The 21,039-nt window shown below is 36.9% G+C and overlaps 6 protein-coding genes across 6 annotated transcripts; 4 read left to right on the plus strand and 2 right to left on the minus strand.

Annotated features, from left to right (window-relative positions):
- Positions 1 to 246: 246 nt before the first annotated feature.
- ccne1 (cyclin E1) lies at positions 247 to 5,452 on the minus strand. Its single transcript, XM_079465928.1, has 12 exons — positions 4,687 to 5,452; positions 4,160 to 4,213; positions 3,930 to 4,017; positions 3,779 to 3,841; positions 3,190 to 3,353; positions 2,861 to 2,996; positions 2,551 to 2,697; positions 2,344 to 2,439; positions 2,108 to 2,242; positions 1,865 to 1,976; positions 1,261 to 1,418; positions 247 to 965 (listed from the first exon to the last, which is right to left on the minus strand). The coding sequence occupies exons 2-12, from the start codon at positions 4,174 to 4,176 to the stop codon at positions 849 to 851; spliced, it is 1,233 nt and encodes a 410-aa protein (XP_079322054.1). The 5' UTR covers positions 4,177 to 4,213; positions 4,687 to 5,452; the 3' UTR covers positions 247 to 848.
- LOC306899583 (uncharacterized protein F13E9.13, mitochondrial) lies at positions 4,899 to 9,601 on the plus strand. The gene is made up of 6 exons (XM_079465948.1): positions 4,899 to 5,608; positions 5,674 to 5,756; positions 6,000 to 6,180; positions 6,290 to 6,440; positions 6,516 to 6,643; positions 8,910 to 9,601. The coding sequence occupies exons 1-6, from the start codon at positions 5,536 to 5,538 to the stop codon at positions 9,098 to 9,100; spliced, it is 807 nt and encodes a 268-aa protein (XP_079322074.1). The 5' UTR covers positions 4,899 to 5,535; the 3' UTR covers positions 9,101 to 9,601.
- Positions 9,207 to 12,061, minus strand: LOC306899612 (uncharacterized protein). The gene is made up of 4 exons (XM_079465977.1): positions 11,880 to 12,061; positions 10,578 to 10,733; positions 10,228 to 10,369; positions 9,207 to 9,940 (listed from the first exon to the last, which is right to left on the minus strand). Exons 2-4 carry the CDS (start codon positions 10,702 to 10,704, stop codon positions 9,712 to 9,714), a joined length of 498 nt encoding a protein of 165 aa, XP_079322103.1. The 5' UTR covers positions 10,705 to 10,733; positions 11,880 to 12,061; the 3' UTR covers positions 9,207 to 9,711.
- Positions 12,062 to 13,049: 988 nt separating this feature from the next.
- On the plus strand, positions 13,050 to 14,460 carry LOC306899623 (protein C19orf12 homolog). The gene is made up of 2 exons (XM_079465988.1): positions 13,050 to 13,295; positions 13,479 to 14,460. The coding sequence occupies exons 1-2, from the start codon at positions 13,085 to 13,087 to the stop codon at positions 13,742 to 13,744; spliced, it is 477 nt and encodes a 158-aa protein (XP_079322114.1). The 5' UTR covers positions 13,050 to 13,084; the 3' UTR covers positions 13,745 to 14,460.
- Positions 14,461 to 14,529: 69 nt separating this feature from the next.
- LOC306899634 (protein C19orf12 homolog) lies at positions 14,530 to 20,980 on the plus strand. Its single transcript, XM_079465999.1, has 4 exons — positions 14,530 to 14,633; positions 14,925 to 15,098; positions 15,327 to 16,798; positions 19,540 to 20,980. The coding sequence occupies exons 2-3, from the start codon at positions 14,939 to 14,941 to the stop codon at positions 15,587 to 15,589; spliced, it is 423 nt and encodes a 140-aa protein (XP_079322125.1). The 5' UTR covers positions 14,530 to 14,633; positions 14,925 to 14,938; the 3' UTR covers positions 15,590 to 16,798; positions 19,540 to 20,980.
- LOC306899645 (protein C19orf12 homolog) lies at positions 17,216 to 18,912 on the plus strand. Its single transcript, XM_079466010.1, has 2 exons — positions 17,216 to 17,439; positions 18,247 to 18,912. The coding sequence occupies exons 1-2, from the start codon at positions 17,235 to 17,237 to the stop codon at positions 18,510 to 18,512; spliced, it is 471 nt and encodes a 156-aa protein (XP_079322136.1). The 5' UTR covers positions 17,216 to 17,234; the 3' UTR covers positions 18,513 to 18,912.
- Positions 20,981 to 21,039: the final 59 nt, after the last annotated feature.

Raw genomic sequence — 21,039 nt, forward strand, 5'->3', positions numbered from 1 at the left:
AGTACGGTTTATAGGGCAGTTGTGGCACAAAACCTGTGTGCCCTAAAAACAATTATGTTAAGCACTATGTTGTCTAGAATCAGCTTTGCAAATCTTTGGTCGCACATGTGCCAAAATTTTAAATATATACACACCTAGTCAAAACCCTCAAAGCATTTAAAAAAAAATTTTATCTATTACTGAAGCAATCCTAATATCCTATGGAAAAAAAGATGATCCTTGAAAATCATTTACACAACAAACTGGTAAAATTTAAAACCGTCTGAGACAGTTGCTTTATTTAGACATATGATAGAGAAATGTAGCAGCATCACGTTTAAAAACAAACCTATAAAAAGGGAATGATCCGATTTGGTTAAAACACTCAACCAGAGAAAATTCTTAAATATAAAAATCTGAGTCCTAGCTTCTGAAGCTGGTGATTTCTCTGGTCCTTCTGGCAGTGGAGACTCCAGTCCCCATGACAACCTGTCAGGATTTTGCTGGTCCAAATGGCAACCTGAGCCACAGAAACCCCATGCCCATATTTGTGTGGGGATCTCGGTGGTCATCTTTCCATCTGCTCCAGTCCCACCCTCTTTTAGCAGCAATTGGAGCCAATAACAGCTCTGAGAATTTGGCAGGTAGTCTACATTTGTAAAATTAACAAAAATAAAACACCAGACCTTTGTATCATTAAAATCAACGTCGCTCAAGGCTCGCAAGATATTTTTGGTTGTGAATCCTATGCCGATCCATGTGAATTGATTTCGGGTGTGTCCTGCAATACCACCATTTTGAGTTTTTTTTTTCATTTAAATTTAAATTCATCAGTCAGGGTTATCCCCTATTCAATGCACGAATGGAAGTCAGGAGACTGTGTTCTCTGGCTTCTCACTGCTGGGTGGTGGAGTGAGAACTCCAGATGGAACTGGAGACCTCTGACTGCTCTCAATGTCCACTAGTTGATAGGAGTGAACCCTTCCCTGAAACAAGAAAACTTCAGTCTTCAACTGTTCAAATAAATGAGACTTAGCTGGGGCTAAATGTCTTCATGCTTATATACTAATGTCAAGCTTGTGGTTAGTATTAGACATTGATTCAAAGTCAATTGCTGCATCCCAATTCACCATGAAACAGTAGATCTTCCGGGTACTTTAAACATACAAATTTTAGCATTCTATGATTTTGGATATGCTAATTCTAATTTCCAACACCATTTAGTTTGGATATTTAGCGAAATGAGGTGCAGCATGTTTTGAGACTACAAAACGAACTAACCAGCCAATCCAAATAGGATACGTGGGTCTGGATATTGTGCATGTCATCTGCTTCTATTCCTTTGAATGTCTTGAGAGTCGAGCTGCCAGCTTCACGGATTGACATGGCGAAAGGGACCATCCATTTTACACAATCATCCAAATCACACCACTTCAGCCCTGGAACAACCACAAAAAAATAATACGGTTAACCACAGGAAACTTCAACACTGGCTCTAGTATATTAGCATTTCAGGTCAGTAACACACAGGTACTTTGGGTTTTAAAAGTTTGGGCAGAGATAACGCATCCTTTTTCAAAATTAATTTTTACTTTAATTCATAGCCATTTTAATGTTGATATGAAAGTTATTAAATTGACCGTGAAAAACTGAAAGAATAAACATGAACCAAAAAAAATCTAAATGCTTCAAATAAAATCAAGAAATCTAGCTAGCTATTGAATTGGTGATCTTAAAAATACAATCTTTAAAGAGTTTCATTTCTTCAATGTGTCAATTTTTGTTTGTTTATTTATTTATTTTCAATTTTAAGTTAGATTCGGAATTCTAAATGTTCACCATTCCACATTATAAACACTTTATTTCAAGAAGAACGTCACAATACCTGAAACTTTCATCACTAGTTCAAGAGATGAGAAGTGAAAGAGTGCAGATGCTGCAAGGAGGCCATAAGAAAACTCCAGACTCTTTACATCTAGTATACACAGATCCAAAAGCTGAAAAAGCCGAATTTACATTTAGTTTTTGAGCCGGTGGAAAACAGGCAAATCTAAATATGAGCAGGTGGATGTTACATATACACCACTATAACAACATTAGGCTTCCTGATGCTGAAAGTTTGCCTTACCTCAGCGATCTGTACAAATGTGGCCTGTGGATACTGGGCCATGAGAACTTCGGCATCCTCCTTTAGATAAGCCATCTGCATGTAGATGTTGAGCCAAGCCACCGGAGTTAAAGGACTCAAACTCCAATTCAACTCCTTAGGGTAGAAAGAAAAGATGAGACAAAAACATTTAAACAGTCAACCTACAGGCTTAGGCAAGAACCCTCAAGGTATTGAAGGAAAATTATGATATCTACCTTCATGATGATAATCTCCATATTAAGAATGTCATCCTCCGAACAGGCTCCATCAGTAACATAAGCAAACTGGTGCACTTTAGGAGGGTAAATTTCCTTTGGAAACATCACAAAATGGCCAATTATATTTCAAGTTGACAAATATTGTACAAGCATGTGGAACTTGTTTCAGGTTTACGTATTAGAACATTTCAGTAGGAATCTTACCTCCATTTTGGCAGCAATGAAGAGGCAAGAGATGCCAATGAGCTGTAGTGTTGTTTTAAGAACATTCTCTTGTGTGGACATAAATCGATCAAAGTAATCCTGGCCCAAGTAAAATGTTTCTCTGTGCAATTTATACACTTCACAAACCTGAAAAGATGGTAAATGAATGTCAGACCATGTTGGCAGTTTCTTCTTAAGGGGAAACAACCCCCACCCCCATTCAAATCACTTGAACTTCATTAAATTTGCAGTGTCCCCACCCCTCTTAATGAGATTAAAATGTGTGAGTGGTTAAATAAGTATTACCAACCTCCATTAACCAATCCAACAGGATTGCTCTCATTTTGGGTTGGAGATTCGGATGCCTCTGCATAACACGCATATCTCGCAGGTAGATTTTGTCCTTTTTTAGCAGGTTGTTCCACACGTCATCTTTGCTGGCCCAGCTATGGACAATTTATAACATTTAACAAACCCGCAGAGTCAATCAAAACATCATTAAACCAATGACATTGTATATCCCCAAAGGGAGTCACGAGGGATGTTATAGATGTCTTGTAGGACAAGACGACAAATATTTAATTATGTCAATCCATTGAATTAGGTAGCTAAATGCAGTTAGAAAAGTCACCAACTCACCAGAGGGCAGGCAGGGGGGTAGAGCGTGTGGGGGTGACAAAAATGTTTTCAGAGGTATACTGTGCAAATCCCACGCTGCCAACAGCAACCGGTTCCTCGACTTCATCAGGTGTGGGGATTCGCCTGCATGGGCTTGTGTAACCGGTGTCAGGATTCCAGCAGGCCTGAGCAAGAGTAAAACAGAAGGAAGGACAAAAAGGTAAGACTTCTAACGGATATAAACAAATATACTAGCCCGCCCTCTGCAACCGGGACAGTCTTCAAACAAAGGCATTTGGAAAAAGGTGCTGTGATCGGCAGGCAGCCTATTATGGAAAGCCAAACAATGACATCAACCCTTACTACTTATGCCATACACTATCATGGTGACATGGATGACACAAAATAAATATACCATCACAAAGTGTTTGTACCATCATGCATGCATGTATGAATGAATGAAGAATGAATTGTAGCCCATAAATCTCAACATACACCACTTGACTGCACACAAGAGACTAAAAGTCGTCTTATGGGAGAGTTGGTTTAGCATCACAGATATTGGTAGGAGGTCCAGTAAGGCTACCGCATTAGCAATGTTTATTCGTACCTGGGATGCACATGGTTTTTTTCTGGTCATCTCTGCAACCTCCTCATCTGGATCTTGTAAATGCTGTGGATATTGAAAGAAACGGTCAGACTTCAGATTCCATTATGACCCTCTTTGCAAGAGAATAAAGACTAGCAAAAATGTTGCTTACAATAGCCACATCTGCTTTTCTCTTCCTGGTGCGTGCTGAAACGGCTTTAGAAGCTTCATCTGTAGTGCTAATCTGCTCAGTTTGTGTCCTGTTAGGAAAACAATAATGTTACACATCCAAATTGGGCTAAAACTCTGTGTAAGTCACTAACTGGCCAGCTCTCTGCTACAACTTTTCCATGCACACCGATTGTCATAAACGGCTTAGAAAGACACGGAATCGAAACTTACACTTTCTTGCTTGGCATGATATCCACGCGTGTGTGTCTCTTGAGCGGAGAGAGCCTAAAAACAGAAGTGTTATTTGATCAAAAATGTCCGATTTATGGCGTTTAATCCCAACCCCCCCCTCACGCCAGTCTTCACAAAGCGCTTTGGGCGCGGGGAAGTAGAACTGGGAACAATGTTCAACAGGTCAAAACTATACTAAAAACCCAACATATTCGTTTCAAAGCACAGATGTATGCACCGCAGGGCCTATATTTTAAGCACACTGCAATTGTATGACGATATTTAGTTTCCTGGGTTAAAAAATACGTTTTCATTGCTACCCAAGAGAGCCAGAAAATGGCCGAGCCCAGCTATTCCTCGTTTGATTAAACGCGCTCTCGCAATATTCATAGTTAAAAACGAAAATATCGGCCATCCCATTTCCAAAACGTGCTCCTTAAAGCCTTTTAATACACATTACAAGCATAATGTTACTTTAACATACTTCTAACAATTGACAAAACGGATCTGCAATGCACTTAAGTTACCTTGATATGATGCTCTCAAAATAGTATTTCTCTCCACAGCTCTCTTCGGATGCAAGAGTTAGTAGAGTATCACACAAGGCATTGTTTAGTCAAATTGATCCAACAATCTGGATGTAAGAAGCATATGTGATGTGTTCCGCAGTCCACTCGTTCTGAGCTGGCGCCAGTAATTTTGCGCCTTGTCTTATAAACCGCCTGCAGTGGCTAAAAGGGGCCGTCAACGCGGGTCATTTAAAATCCCGGCTGCGATATAACAACAGCAAACGGCTTCAACCAATGCCGCTCTTCGATCCACAGCGGTACGCGTGATACGTAGGAAAAAATCCCGCGTTGTATATCTTAAATGTATTCGACAACAAACAAAGTTTAGATTCAAGACAAATTTTGCCGGCAAAATGAGGGGTGTGTTTGATGATGTCACGTTCGGGGCGGAACTAAGACTCGGGAAGTGCGAAGAGCACATGGCTAGCAAGCTCAAGAAGTAAACAATACGGGCGATCGCGTCAAAATAGTTAGATTTTATCATGATATATTGCAGGGGATACGAGAAACGTGAAGTTTTGGTCATGCACGACTGACCGTTTAAGATGTCACGTGTTGGAAATGTTGATTAAGCGCATTATTCGGTGGCAGTTGTTTCGCATTAGGCAGGCAGATCGGTTTCATTAGAATGTCTGCCCCCCCCCCCCTAGAAACATAGAATATATTTCCAATATGTTATTAAAATGTGTCCTTCGCGTGTTTACGTTTAGTTTGTAACGCATACAACTTGTACACAGCTGTCGGCATAACCTTTGACCAGTCACGTGACCATCAAACAAATCTGGGTAGTGTGGGACAGTGAAGAAAATGAAGTTTTTAAAACTTTTCGGACGCCTTAAGGCAAATGTCATTGGCATGGTTCATGTCCAAGCATTGCCGGGTAAGAGATTCATTTGTCCAGGTTTTCTGTGTTAAATGCCAGTGTTGAACTTTTCTCTTTTCCAGGGACCCCTTTGAACAGAGCAACAGTGTCGGAGATCACAGAGAAGGCATGTCGGGAGGCGGAAATATTCCACCAGGCAGGGCTTGTACGTGATCGGTATAAATGAAATGTACACATCAGTAATCGATTATGTATCGTGTTTTCTTGCGACCTTGAGTTATATGTAAATCTATCATCTGTCGTTCATTGCGTGAGTGTGTCAGAACAGATTGACTGAACATATTCATTGAATTGGACTTTTTGATTACCTTTCTTAATATAATCTGATTGAAATGGTACATTTGTGTGTTCAATGTGTGATTGATCATTTCATAATACCCTCTGACAGGATGGAGTGATCATTGAAAACATGCATGATATTCCCTACACCTTTGAGGTCGGTCCCGAGGTGTGTTCATCTATGACCGCTGTGTGTTCTGCAGTTAGAAGACTTTGTCCATCCTGGCCGCTTGGTGTGCAGATTCTCTCAGCGGCAAACCAGTCAGCGCTGGCTGTTGCCCTGGCCTCAGGTGTTCACATGAATGTGCAATCACAAATGCCTGACTTTTGTCTAAAGCTTCTTGTAATTAACATAACGTGATGCTTTATAAATGTTAACTTTAAACACCTCCTCCAAAGGAATGGATTTTATCCGTGCAGAAGGCTTTGTGTTTTCACATGTTGCTGATGAAGGCCTGTTAAATGCTTGTGCTGGTGAGCTGCTGCGCTACCGTAGACACATTGGAGCAGAGCACATTCAGATCTTTACAGACATCAAGAAAAAGCACAGGTATGGTTATATAAGACGTCAGTCAACTACATCCTTCAATATCACACAAGGTGAGTGAATTGACTGTTGTTTCAGTGCTCATGCCCTCACTTCAGATGTGAGTATAGCCGAGACAGCCCAAGCAGCTAAGTTCTTCCTCTCTGATGGAGTCATCGTCACAGGAACAGCCACTGGAGCTCAAGCTGATCCAAAAGAACTAAGAGGTGAGTGATGCAGCAGTAGGGTCATAAAACACGTAAGCGGGTCATGCCTATGATTCAGTAGGCTATATTTTGGAATTTGAAACTGTTGAATACATATTTAATTTTTATGAAAGGGGTATGTTAGAGACTTCCAAATTCACACATGTCAAGTTTAAGCATGTCAATTTATATGAACATTTTATATGGATTACTGACATCAAATGTCCACCCTGTTATGGACAAACACTTAATAGTCTAATAATAAAAGCTTGTGTATAATTCTTGCTTTATCCAACAGACAGTGTATCCTTTAATCCTGTCTGATTACATGTGTGATAATTTAGTGAAATCTAATATAACGTCATGATACCATGATTATAATACCAGTATTTGTAGGAATTGCTGTATTTAACTGCACTTCACAAAATATAAGATGGATTAAAAAAAACTATTTTGGAATAACAATAACACATTATATTGGAACAATTTTAAATGAAACCTTAACATTATGGATCGGAAAATGTTACCATTGACATTTAATTGTCTAAAATCTGATATTTCTTATATTAAATATGATTAACAACATAACTTGTGGAATTGTAGGAATGACCCACGTTTTGTTTTTGATCGTGTGTGATATTTGTTGATGTTAAAAATACAGTATGTCTTCAATAAATAACAATGATCATAGTTTAATCTGCAGAAACTGCTATAGCCAAACATTTATACTGTCTAAAATGATTTGCAGTGCATTTAATTTAATAATGATATACCTGTATTCCCTGGGTGTCCATGACCTATAAGAAATGCTCTACCAGATAAGGAAACCATTATAGGTTATTTTCCCAGAAGGGTTTAAATGCTGCTGTTTGTTGATGTTAACCATAAAATCTCAAAGAATGACATGGATTTGTCGCACTACTACCTGTTTTTTTTCCAGACAATGGCAGATGTGAAGACTGTTTGGAAAAAGTATAAAAATGCAAATAACCTTTTATAGCAGCACAGAAATTACACATCTAACATTCTGTACTGAGACAGAATGACATCTATTTCACATATATCATTTTTATTTTACTAAACCTTATGTTCTTTACTGAAGTATGTATCTGTCTTTGATTTATTAGGCCACGCTGTGATTGATTCCCTAAATCAGATCAGCGACCTAGTATGCTATGCATGTTTGAATTACTCAACTCAGGTTTGTTTGTTCTGTAGCAATTCTATCTCGTATGTCATCGTGACATTTATCTGCAGCTCCCTAACGGTGAAACCAAATCAAACAGCCCCATTTCTAAACGGGAACCTACTGATATAAACATAATTTGTCAGATATCTTTTAGTCATCAGTTTATCATACGGCAAAACAAGGAAAATTAATAGTAGCCTGCCAAGACAGAGGTAATTTTGGACGCTTTAGGTCAGTATTTCTCTGTCTCTCCTTCTCTATCTCCTAGTCTCTCTGTAAGTGTTTGCTGTGATGGGTTAAGATGATATATCAGACTATATTCTGCTCTCTGGTTCATTTCACAAATGCTCAACATCACGTTTATGTTGTCACACGAGTTTTCCTAGGCATTCCTTACATGTGTGCTGCCTGAGATACATTAGAGATGACATTAACATTTTAATAATAATTCTCATCACCATCTTTAGCCCTATTGAAGGCCTCACACTTTAGTTGTCAATCTCCTTCTAATATCCAATGTAGCCTATTGTGTCACTACACACAGATAAACCCATGTATAATTTGGGTTTAAAGCCTTAGAAAGAATAATCTCCTCGGGGAGGAAAGAATGCCGTAAAGTCTCCTGGCCCTAGTGATTGTCCCATGTGAGCAGGCAAACTGCCTTCACCCCTGCCTCGCAACCAATGGCCTTGTATGGGCTAATATAGACAACAGCACTGCTTGCTATTTTAAATCCCGCTTCCAGATGGCTGATGATCATTGAAGGCTGTAAACATAGACATGAAAACCAGGCCCAGCCTAGTCTGCCATTGCCCTGCTGCCTACTTTGGACTTTTGCCTATTGCCTTTCTTAGTTCTGATCCATTGGGCTGGGGAATCTGTCAGATGGAGGATGGGGCACATTCTGCCAAAATACTCATTACAATGAAGGAAAAACATGTTTTGTATTTTAATGTATTCATGTTGCAAAAAGATGCTCGTTTTATGAGCACACAATTTTGTTACCTTGTCTAAAAAAGCAGAATGTTATTTTATGTGTAAATTATTAACACCCAAAATTACTTCAGAGATCACAAATAATGCTTTTTCTTTCTCCAGATGTAACGCAGTCTGTACAGATCCCGGTCCTTATTGGTTCTGGAGTAACGCACAGCAATGTGGAACACTACCTTCAAGCGGGTGCTATGATCATTGGCTCTCACTTTAAGAAAGACGGATATTGGGCAAATGATGTGGATGAAGAGAGAGTGAAGAAGTTTATGGAGAAGGTGTTCAAACTTCGGGAGTGACTAAAGGCCGAGCAGTTAAGACAAAATATATACCATCTTGTGGTACAGAAAATGCATCATTAAGCATTACTTAAAGTAATCTCTACATAATAAAAAAAGATTGTGCTGAAAATTTATTTTTTAATTTAAAAAAAGTTTTTCGAAGATAGAAAATAAAACATCACAATGCATTTATATTTACAAAGTCAAAGAATAACAAAATTTGTAACTCTGAATTACAACATAATATCCAACAAATAGCTTGATAGTTGACTTTGAAGTGACGGGTGCCATGGCTTCAACTTGTACAGTAAAGTCTTCAATTTTTGAAATTTTCAACACTGAAATAACTTACCAAAAACAGAAACACATACAATACTACACTTTAAAGTACTAATGAACTACTTAAAATACTGAAAAGTTGCTAATGCAGTGACATTCCCTATTCCTTAAGGTCATATTTTGTATGCTTAATGTCAGTAGACCTCCAATAAAACCACTGCACTTAATAAAACTTTAATCAAGTAACAGTCTCACAGACAGGAGAATGTTTTCATGATTTGCAAAAGTAGGCTACAATAATGTATATAACAAAGCCATTCGTTATTTTTTATGTATAAAACGTTTAACGCTCAGAAGTTGTACAGACGTTGAGTAGGCTGTTTGAAGTAGCCATAGCGTCGCTCAGAAGATGAAAAGCGTGTTTTTGCAAGATTTTGCCTGTTGAGGGCGCCACGGGTCGGTTTCCTTTGATCATTATATACCCTGGAACGTTGCACTGAGAGCAGTATGTTGCTGGAGGGCAAGGGGTTGCCCCATGCAGCAAGCTGCCAAGAAACGTGACGTCTGATTGGCACAGGCCTAAAGCAGAAGATTGACAGACCGATACAAAATTAAAACACAAACATAGGTTGCATGTCACCATGACATAACAAGAGTTGTTTTTCTCTCTCATTTGGATATCATTCTTATGTCTAAAAACATAAACCTGACCCATATGGAATGTGACCTACTTCAAGGTAGAAATACCTTTTGGTATTTATATTGAAATGGTTATTTCTTTTTCAAATGATTCTTAAAGTTGCATAGAAATAAGAAGTAAAAGAGATACTTGGGCTCAAACTGTTTAAATCCTTCGAAAAACGTACCTATCAATGTCTGCCGCTTCTTCCTCTGAACCAAGGTCCTTCTCATTAGACTTCATCTGGTACACGGACATGCTGGGGTGCTCGATCAGTAGGTTTTCCAGTATGTCAGCTTCACACGAGCCAAATGACTGATTCTCTGCCTCTGCATAGGAAGCAGAATTCAGTTAAAAAGGTATAATCTGAGTCCAGTCTCTCTGACACACATCACGATCTTAAAACTAAAATGCTTGTTGTTCTTGACCTCCCTAGACTTATTGTGATACCAGTTTTATTACAAAACCTAAAACGTTACAGAAAAATACAAATGTACTTTAAAATGGTTAACCGTTACATTAATCAAAACCACTTACCATGTATATTTATTATAACCCATTCTCCATCCTCAAACTCAAAGAGTTTCGCACAGTCATCAGTTTCAACTGCAGCATTACTGTTGTTCTCTACGCTGCCAAGCAGTGCGAGGATTTTACCGATCATTCTCTGTTCCTGTTCTATTAGATTGCAATCTAAAAAGATATGAAATGAATGGATTATGATGCTATCTAGAGGAATCAAGCTCAATAAGCACATCATGCACTGTTCTCTCTTTATTTCGCTGTTAAATTGAAGACGTTGATGGAAAGTAACGCGCAGAATGTTAAACACGTCATATTAGACGCTGGAGCCTCGCATAACCTTAAGGTCGTGTCCGCGGCTCTGGTACAAGTTGCAATTAATGCACCAGACACGTCAGCTGGTCGGGCTGAAACATGGTGTTCTCTTCCATACAAGGTGTATTTTTAACATTGTCTGGAAGTCTGCCGTTCTAAATTTAGATTTATTTTTAACAGAATGCATTCATCAGATCTACGAGTTAATTTTTAGCGCAAGTTGAGTAATGTTACAAAGCCATAGCCTACATTAAACTAAACGGTGAGTATTGCACATATGACAATATGGATTACAAGCTTGTCTGTCTGTTATCAACCTTTCAAAGTTTTGGAACAGTTGCGACGTTGCTTGATTAGTCTTTTAATATACGAATCCCAAATAAATCAGGCCACATTATATCATATGTATTAGAACTCGATTGTAATACTATCCTCAGCACGTCGGTCAAATGTTGTAGTGGGACAGGAAGGAGCGATCAGCTGTAGCCTTTTAAAGCATAGTCGCTAGTTTGGTTCCAAATTGAGATAACTCTGTTTTATTGTGTTAGTTAGCTGTATTTTTTTTAGTTATTATGGCTAAAAGCTGCAGTTTGATTGATATTAATTGAACTTCACAATAACAAAACATGATTTTTTTAAAAACGGAGTTGTCTCATTTTGGGACCAAACTCATAATTTATTTGCATACAGTAAGCTCATTAAGGCGAAGACGGTCATAATAACGAATCATTTGACAAACGAAGTTTGCAAAAATAACAAGACTTTTATTATATAAACTTGGAACAACTGGATATTGTAGGGGAACTGCTATTACAATCGAACCGTTTTAATCAACTGAACGGTGTTTAAACACATTCGTTTAGATACACAAACACTTCATCACACGTGTTTTAATTAGGTTACAAGTGTGTAGACACAAAAATTATGGGCAGGCTACTTAAAACTGACAAGAAAATGTAAATGTCGTGAAGATACGCGTAGAATATGTTAAAATACTCTTACCTCAATTGCTAAATCTACGAAATTGCCTTTTATGAAGCTCCTTTACTCTGTATAAATTATGTCCAAATGGCACCCTCAGTGTACAGTCTCGACTTGTTTATGTACTCCAAGATCCTCCCCTTTGTTTTTGACTGTACTTGACATTGCGTCATCAACCCCACCCACAAGGCGGGACATGTGATGTTCCCACACGCGGATGGTCTTGTTTATAAACATCCTCACAGGTGTTGCAAGAGAAATCATTTGGATATATCGATTTTGGGCCAATTGATAGGAGAAAAGATACTGCAGTATTCCATACGGGATTTATATTTGAACTCCTTACATTGACGTCATATGTGCTACAGAAAAACAGCGTTAACCGTTTCGTAGTGAACCATCATAATAAATAAAAGTTATCAGTATTTGAAGGTAGGGAGTGTGATTACAAATATGAAGACATATCCCCATTTTAAACTGATCATAAACTGTTAAAAGGATACACATGGATTACGCATAATTAGGCCTAAACAGGACATTGTGACAGGCGCCTCATCGAGAAATGGCCGCCCTCTAGAGGAGAATATTGGGACAAACTTTTAAAAAACTAATATCTCTAAAAAGCTAATTCCATATCTGTTTCAATTATCCACAATTTAAAAATAAAAACTAATATTTTTAGTTAAGACCGATAATATAAGAAAATAGAATAATTAGTGTTAAGCCTTTATGATTATAAACACATGGGTGTCGGTCTTGGAACTGTCAGGGTCCTTTGTTACTAGATCCAAATTAATGTGACAATATATGGCTTTTACGAAGTGTAAATTGTCAAGTCGTTTTATCATTATATTAACACTGTCATAGAGAGAGTGAGTGAGAGTGAGAGAGAGTGAGAGAGAGAGTCGGCCCCTTTTCAAAGAAGGGTGGAGGCATTACATACACTGATTTCAAAAGTATCATTAACAGGCATCTGCAGTTGTTCAAGAAGAGGTATGTCACACAATATTTTAGATAAATGTAGACTTTTTTATTTTAAGGCGTATCATAAAAGTCAAAGAGAATATTTGTTGCATATTATTTGTTTTAATGTTAAGTAAAGTAAATGCTGTGGGATAGGCTCTAAATAACAGATTAAACCGTTTGTTTCTATTTTACTTTTACCACTGCTTGGTTAAATTGCTTATAGCTTGTAAAATGTTTCATCAAGCATTTATCACCTTTTTATGTGTGTGTGTGAAAGGTCAATTTGTTCTCAGGTTTCTCAATACAGCACAATGAGCAGTCGGAAGGATGATATTATTCAACTATGTTGTGAGATTTCAGCAAATAAAAAGATAAAAGCAGCAGTTAAGAACTCTGGTAAAGGAGCTGCAGCGGCGGGTGGTGGTGCTTTTGTTGGGGGACTGGTTGGAGGACCGGCCGGTATAGCTGTTGGTAAGCTTTTGATTCTGCATTCTTGCAATCTTCGAACTTTCATCCAGTTTCTTTCCACAGGGTGGAGTTTTAATATCATCTGTCATTGCTTAGTTATTTAACTATTCCGTGTTAACAAATGAACAATACATTGTTAGTTACCTTTATGCTCTGTGTTTTTATTTCTATATTAATCTCGTTTAGGTGGTGCATTGGGAGGTGCTCTGGGAAGTTGGATGACAAGTGGCCAATTTAAACCTCTTCCAGAGATTATCATGGCGCTGCCTTCTATACAGCAGGAGAAACTCTACTCTGATGTGATGGCAGCGTTGGGGACAGTGGACTGGGTTGATGTTGCGAGCCTCATTGCTCTGGTTATTGGGAATGCCTCTCTACAAGAGAGAGTGCTTGGTGCTATAGTCACTTATGCCACAAAAGAACTTAAGGCTGACGTTCAGTATGGAGTTTGAACACAAGAGGGAGATAGCAGCGCATTTACTGTCGACTAATGTGTTTTGAGCTGTTTTGTCACTAGTGTTTTTTTTTCTCCATTGGGGCTCCGCGTTTTACATTTACATTTATTCATTTAACAGACTCTTTTAGCCGAAGTCCCCTTCAAATGGCCCTTCAGACCATTTAACGATTGTACAACAATAGGCAACAAAAGTTCGAAGCTATTTTCTCCATCTTAACACGTTTTCTTATTTTAAACAGCTATAATAATTGTGTGATCACAATAACATATTTGTCCATGGTGCAGATTATTTCAAGAATAGTGTGTGTGTGCGCGTGTGTTTTTGGAAAGTGTATAAAACACAATAAAGCAATACAATTTGCCTCTTTACGGGTGTTGCTGAAGACGGAAGTTTTATACACTTTTAAATAACTATGCAAAGTATTTTGCATTTCCCGATACTATTCGGTGGTCAAACACACTCTCTAATCTATAAAACCATCTTTTCAGCCAAGCATTCACTTAATGTAAAATATGCTGCATAAACCATCGGGAGACTGCATTTATAAGATATTATTTACTAGAATAATTTAACTTGTTCTATAAACACCATGTACTGTGATGTTTTTACCTTTTTATGTTTTTCAGTTTTTCTTATTTTCTTCTGATAAGCTGCTTTGGAGCAATGCAGATTGTGAGAAGCGCTATATAAATAAAATTACATTTCCTCGTAACATGGAGTCTCCATTCATGCCAACCTATAGCCCCGTTAACACAAAACAAATGTAAACATGCAGGTGTCATCAGCTGGACAGACGCGGAAGTAAAGTCAGTTCTACAAAACGCTTAAAATGAAAGTGAAGCCAATTATAGTAACTTGGCATCACAGGCGTGAATAAGCTAAGGTATGTTCTTTAAAAAGTTTTGTCAAACATTATGATAAATGTTGAAGTTTACCCTATCAATCCTCAAGTGTCAAATATTCGACAATATAGGCTAATAAAGCCTTTATTTAACAGTGTGTCTAAGTAGGACTGTGTTACACGTCGTCAAGGTTGAAAATGAAAAATCTGAAATCTGCATTACGAAAGCTACATTTGTCTTTAAGAGCTGAACGCAAATAATCGATTCAGTTTATTTTGTTTTGTGGAGCCCGTTTGCTTGTTCATCTCAACACTGTAAACATTTATGAACAGGTTTCGTCGGCACGATGAGCCGGTACATGGAGGATGTTGTGCGCCTTTGTTGTGAAATATCAGCGGAGAAAAATATAAAAGCAGCATTTAAGAGCTGTTCGAAAGGAGCCGCAGCAGCGGGTAGTGGTGCTTTTGTAGGGGGGCTTCTTGGAGGCCCAGTCGGAATAGCCGTTGGTAGGTAGCCTACAATATAATACTGTAACTGTAAATATATTATAATCACGAATATTTATTTGATCACTACATGACACTGTAGGCTCAAACAATCTAAAACTAACATGTTAACCTTTTATAAGCATGATTTTAATATCTAGTTTTAAATGAGCTTACCTTCACAAACGAATGTGTTCTATCATTGGTCTTTTATGTTTGTGTTTGTCCATTATTATGTATTATCTTTAGGTAGTGCTGTGGGAGGTGTCCTGGGGGCATGGATGACAAGTGGCCAGTTCAAACCTCTTCCTGAGATCCTCATGGAGCTTGCTCCTACACAGAAGGAGAAACTCTACTCTGATGTGATGGCAGTATTGGGCACAATGAAATGGACCGACCCTGCTCAGCTTATTAGTCAAGTTATGGGAAATGGCATTCTAAAAGATCAAGTATTTGCTGCTATAGTTTCTTATGCCACAAAAGAGCTCAAAACTGATGTGAGGTATGATTGACCACCATAGAATGTCAACAGTCTATAATTGAGCATACTTGTTGAAACAATTATTTCACATTTCAGTAAGGTGGAATTGGAAGCTTCATTTCACACACTCACACACAAACCTTAACACACTAAACTGTTAATGCAACAATGTTTTTAGGAGAATATTTTCATAGAATTTTAGTCTGTTCATGTGAGGATTTTTGTTCCATTTCTTCACTTTTAGCAATATCCAATACTCTTGACAGATATTTTAAATCCTTATGATGTTCCAAATGCTTCAATTACATTCCTGTTACAGTTGTTTACCGTTTAAAAGTACAATTGTTTTAAGAAATGTCTCTGCCTGTTAAAAATGTATAGTAGGACTACATCCCTCCAATTTGCTATGCGAAAGAAATGTATCTACTGACAAACGTCAGTTTAGATGTGCCAAAGCTGCATATGTATAATGTGAGATTGTTTGATCAGGTTATTTTTAGCAATACTCCAATGCATATTTTTGGTTTTGGTTTCAGATATACTAAACATTATAATCAATTTAAATTAAAAAAATAGCTGTTGGTTTAACACGTTGTAATTTAATATACAGTGCGCAACATAATAAAAGCTTCCGCTTAAAACATATTTATTTAATGTTAAATCAACGTGAGGTAACTATAAATAATTGACATAAATGAAAAAAATACATGGAACATCATGTTCTGATAACAAACATAAATCAGGCAACTTCATCACAGACATCACAAGTTTATTATGTGCAACCGATGCACATATTTTTTATGCTAATCCAGCAGATATGTTTTTCAGTGGTTGGTTAATAATGAATATGTCTCATGAATAGGCTACATCATTTGGAAGGAGTGTCAAAGTATGCATTGAAACAATGGGATTGGTGTGACAATAGTTCAATACCTCAGAGACAAATTACGTTTTTCTTAGAATAATACAGGTTTTGTAACATTCAATATGCCTGCAGTGTCAGCTCGTGCCAATGTAACAAAAACAGTTTTCTCTTTGTCTTTTGTCCTTATATAAAGACGGCAGTGTAAATAGTGAACACATTGTTACTTTTTTAAATGCACCATATCAACACAAAACAGACAAAATGTTACAAGAGCATCCGATTTAAATTTCTCATGTAAATATGAAGCAAAATATACAAATGGACATCTGCGACCACCACCAACGTTATACCTTTAACTTCTAAACTATCACTGATGTGACCATTTTAACATGAAATATGGTCTTAGGTGCCTACTGCTAATGTTCAAAGCGGTGGTTAAAAAGTTTAATTCTATATTAAAGCACTAAACGCGGTACATCCATCCAGAAGCAAGTGAGTATCAAGTGTTCGTTTGCTCTTTCTGTGACCTGTCATAAAAAAAGTAGGAGAAAAGTGCGGAAGTGATGTCACTATAACCTAGCCTACTCTTTACTCTGACACTGAAACTGAAAGAACAGTAACAAAAGAAATTGAGGTAAGTTTTTCCTTATGTTGCATTTTATTTTATCAGTTAAAGTATCAAATAGTAAGACATTAATGACGATAAACAAACTTCATTGAGATTGTTTCGTTTTATATGGGGGAGAGGAATCAGCAGTTTTTCTGCTTTGTTTTTAGACTGTGTGTTTTCTTTTTATTTACTTTCATCCGAATGATTTGCATTACTTATTTTAACAGATTGTTTCACAATATGGCTATGAACTGTCGAATAGATGATGTTATGGGACTTTGCTGTAAGATATCAGAAAACAGGAAAATAAAAGCAACAGTACATAACTCCGCGAAAGGAGGTTTAACAGCTGGAGGAGGGGCTTTTGTAGGGGGACTTCTTGGAGGGCCGCCCGGTATTTTTCTTGGTATGTTCATGAATCATTTCATGCAATACAGATTTTTTTATATGCACTACACGTCTTAACCACACAGTGGCGCTATACAATCTAATTTAGTGGTAGTAGTAACATGCAGGTACGGGTAAAGTAATCAGTATAACTTTTACTTAAGATGTTCTATACATTTTCTTATGTTTTGTGAGCTGCACCTGACATTTACATGGTGATATTGGACAAAATTTGCGCATGTGTAAATGCAATGCATCAAGAAGAGCCTATATATATTCCCTAAAAGTATATTACTGATAAAACCGATAACCAGAAAGTTACTAGCAGACTCTAAAACACTGACAAATACACAAGAACGAAATGCATTGTATTTGGAAAGGTAAAAAACGGAATCTTGATCAATGACGTTAACTTACAACAAGATTCTTTTAATAAACTTAAAGACCAAAAAAGTATAAATAATCTGCCTCTATCTGTGTTTATATGGCTATGTGCAAGACATGGGTTGTTAAGTAAAATTGAGAAACATTTTCAGTGTATTTGTGCACGGTAATTCTGTAGGTCCATTTAGTAGTTATCTACACACAGGAGACATATTGGACATGCATCATAAATGAGCAGACGCCTACTCTAATGACTGGTAGTTGCCAAGTTACTTAAAATTAGTTAAATGTCAAAATAATTTTTCTGTACATAAATGTACTAATGTAAATAAATGTCACTAAAAAAAAGCTATCACTAAAACGTTTAGATTGGATTCAGCTTAAATGTATTGTGCCACACATCTCTGTTATGTCCCTATTATTCTCTTATTATCATATTTAGGTGCGACTTTAGGAGGCGCATTGGGATGGTGGATGACCAGTGGTAAATTCCAACCTCTTCATCAGATCATAATTGAGCTTCCTCCTCAACATAAGAAGAAACTCTATGATGATGTCATGGCAGTATTAGGCCAACTGGACTGGATTGATCTTGCTCAACTACTTGCTCTTGTAATGGGGAATTCCTCGCTGCAAATGCGTGTACTTAGTACCATACTCACTTTTGCCACAAAAGAGCTCAGAGCCAAAGTACAGTATGAAGATTAGGATTTTGAAGTGTAAATGTTAGTTTTACTGTTTATTTCAGAGACATAGTTGAATAGTCTGGCTGAATTTTATAGAAACACATACGATGAAAGCGTAAATGTATTGTTCAAGAGTAATGGAGAAATAATCTCCCATATTCATCTACATTTATGCATTTGTTTTTGTTGCAAGTATTTGTTAAGTCCAAATAATAATTAATACATCGATATATTTTGTGTCATATCGTTTTAGACGTTTTAGAGCTACCCCATTTAGTGTGCACTATAATAAAATTGTATAAATGATTGAATGGAATGAAATGTATGATAAAATTTTTGCAGTTAAATATTACAAGTACATCTAAAATCTCCATTGATTTCAAAGACAGACCTCTATTTATTTTTAAATAAAATCGGATTACATTTTCCAAAAAAGTTGTCATTTTTGCCATTTGCAGTGCATGTTAGAAGATATGTCTTGCAAGACAGACATTTTTTCATTATGTATCTGATGGCCAACATTGATCTTAACTCCTGTTGACTATAGGCCAAAATGAGCCGTTTTTAACAATCTCAGTTGCTCTATGCTCTCAGGCCTTTTTCGACTAAACACATTCAAAAGGTGTTATTATACCAAACAATGGCAGTGAGCATTTCCTGCTTCACAACATTCTCCTGTGATGCAAAAACAGAGAGCTGTAAACATGCATCACACAAATCTCACAAATATTTTGTCCTTTGTTTTGTAATGTATTTAAAATATACTTGCTAAGATTTATGTATTTATAGAATCAAATAGGTAATACAAAGTATGCAATTAAATATTTGTCTTACCCACAACAAGATTCCCTTGAAATTATGAGGCAATTCTGTTCTGTGGTAAGTTACAGCTTGGTAGAAAGCAGACCCACACAGTTCTTTGAAAAGTGAGAGAACATTAGCTATGCAGAACTAAAACAGAGGAAACATATTTAAATGGTGCAATGACTGATGATTTTCTATCAGCATTTTTAAATGTAATTTAAGTCAAAGTGGGCTTGTCATGCCAGTTGAATAATATATTTTTCTCAAAGAAAATGGCAGCTATTAAAATTTTAGTTGCATAAGCATTTCCGTTCATCTAGGAAACTCCACATTCATGCTGGCATTCAATGTTAAAAGACCATTTATAAATGTATATAAAACATTGTTTTTAAATGTAAAAAAAGGGCAGTCATTTTTTTATTGTTAAATAGTTTAGAGGTATTGTTTTATACCGCAGGTGATGTAATTTACTTTGGCACAAACAGGTTACAAATGCTATTATGCAATGTAAGCCTAATTACGTAATTTTTACGTATTTTGATTTAAACTCTTTGTTACACTATAAAATATTATTTTATATTTAGATTTTGGTGATTAATGCTGTTTGGAATTTGAAGTGAATTTTGAGTTCTTTTCTCGGTGATGTAGTGTTAGTTTGCACTTATTGGCAGAGTATTCGCTATGTAATATAACTGGGGGACCCTGTGGTCTGTAGATGTACTATTGGTATGTTTCTCATTTTGTGTCTTATTCGCTTTATTTACCAATTCCACTTATCCGTTAGCCAATTTTGATTATTGTTAAATTAATATTATGTGCAGAGAGACAGACTGTGGTTGGTGCTTGGTGTTGAGTCCTCTTCATCTCTAATGAGATGTTGGGGTTACATATACATATGATCTTTTTATCTTATTGTAAACCTATACAAATCATTTCAATTCAGTTGATTCTGTATTGATATAGTCAGTAGCTGCCTTCTCAAACTTTCACTGCAGGGATTATCCCTGCCTTGTAAATGTGTTTCAATTAAAGGCAGAGTAGGCAATGCTGTCCAGAAAAGTTTTTTGTCATGCTGGTTGGAAGTCTCCCTACATCCTGATAGCAATCAATAAGTAAAGTGAATTGTATATCGTCTGTGAAAGGTGTAGGGTCAAAAAAACGTTTTGTGTGTTTTGGTGGAGGCGTGACTTTGGATTTTGATTCCCGAGAGGGAGGAATCGTATGATTTCACTTCAAGCAGGCAAACGTTACCATTTTCCAAATGATCTAATCTGCCTTAAACAGAAAAGTCAATTTGACCGATACTCATGTGAAGTCAATCAAACTGATGACGCTTTCCATGTTCAGTGTGTATGGATGTTTGCCGCACGTGTTACACTTCCTGGTGCACGCACCTCACGAACCATGTTGAGTTTGTCTGGTTTTGTAAACTCAAAACTTTGTCTGGTTTTGTCAACTCAAAACTTTGTCTGGTTTTGTCAACTAAAAACGTTGTCTGGTTTTGCAACTCAGTGTTTGTTCACCTTGCTTTGTGATACAGCCCACAGGTGTATGTAATAAAAGAAAAAATATTAGAATCTGTTCTTGATTGTAAAGTGCATATTTACATTTATTTACATATTAACATTGCAAGATAAATACAAAACTTTTGTAAAATGAGAAAAAAGTCTAATACAAACACATATTAAAAAAATATAGCAAAATAAATGTATTAGAGACTTGTGCAAAATACATCATTACTGTAT

The sequence above is a fragment of the Barbatula barbatula genome, assembly GCF_947034865.1.
Source record: "Barbatula barbatula genome assembly, chromosome: 1".
In the NCBI taxonomy this organism is placed as follows: domain Eukaryota; kingdom Metazoa; phylum Chordata; class Actinopteri; order Cypriniformes; family Nemacheilidae; genus Barbatula; species Barbatula barbatula.

Coding starts and splice junctions, on each gene's coding strand:
- LOC306899612 (XM_079465977.1), bottom strand. CDS start 10,704: ATGATCGGTAAAATCCTCGCACTGCTTGGCAGCGTAGAGAACAACAGT. Junction 10,370..10,577: donor GGTTATAATAAATATACATG/GTAAGTGGTTTT, acceptor CTTCCTATGCAG/AGGCAGAGAATCAGTCATTT. Junction 9,941..10,227: donor GAAGCGGCAGACATTGATAG/GTACGTTTTTCG, acceptor CTTCTGCTTTAG/GCCTGTGCCAATCAGACGTC.
- LOC306899634 (XM_079465999.1), top strand. CDS start 14,939: ATGAGCCGGTACATGGAGGATGTTGTGCGCCTTTGTTGTGAAATATCA. Junction 15,099..15,326: donor CCCAGTCGGAATAGCCGTTG/GTAGGTAGCCTA, acceptor TATTATCTTTAG/GTAGTGCTGTGGGAGGTGTC.
- LOC306899623 (XM_079465988.1), top strand. CDS start 13,085: ATGTGTGTGTGTGAAAGGTCAATTTGTTCTCAGGTTTCTCAATACAGC. Junction 13,296..13,478: donor ACCGGCCGGTATAGCTGTTG/GTAAGCTTTTGA, acceptor AATCTCGTTTAG/GTGGTGCATTGGGAGGTGCT.
- LOC306899645 (XM_079466010.1), top strand. CDS start 17,235: ATGATTTGCATTACTTATTTTAACAGATTGTTTCACAATATGGCTATG. Junction 17,440..18,246: donor GCCGCCCGGTATTTTTCTTG/GTATGTTCATGA, acceptor TATCATATTTAG/GTGCGACTTTAGGAGGCGCA.
- ccne1 (XM_079465928.1), bottom strand. Junction 2,698..2,860: donor TGTTGGATTGGTTAATGGAG/GTTGGTAATACT, acceptor CCATCTTTTCAG/GTTTGTGAAGTGTATAAATT. Junction 2,440..2,550: donor TCATTGCTGCCAAAATGGAG/GTAAGATTCCTA, acceptor ATGTTTCCAAAG/GAAATTTACCCTCCTAAAGT.
- LOC306899583 (XM_079465948.1), top strand. CDS start 5,536: ATGAAGTTTTTAAAACTTTTCGGACGCCTTAAGGCAAATGTCATTGGC. Junction 5,609..5,673: donor TCATGTCCAAGCATTGCCGG/GTAAGAGATTCA, acceptor TCTCTTTTCCAG/GGACCCCTTTGAACAGAGCA. Junction 6,181..6,289: donor GGCTGTTGCCCTGGCCTCAG/GTGTTCACATGA, acceptor CCTCCTCCAAAG/GAATGGATTTTATCCGTGCA.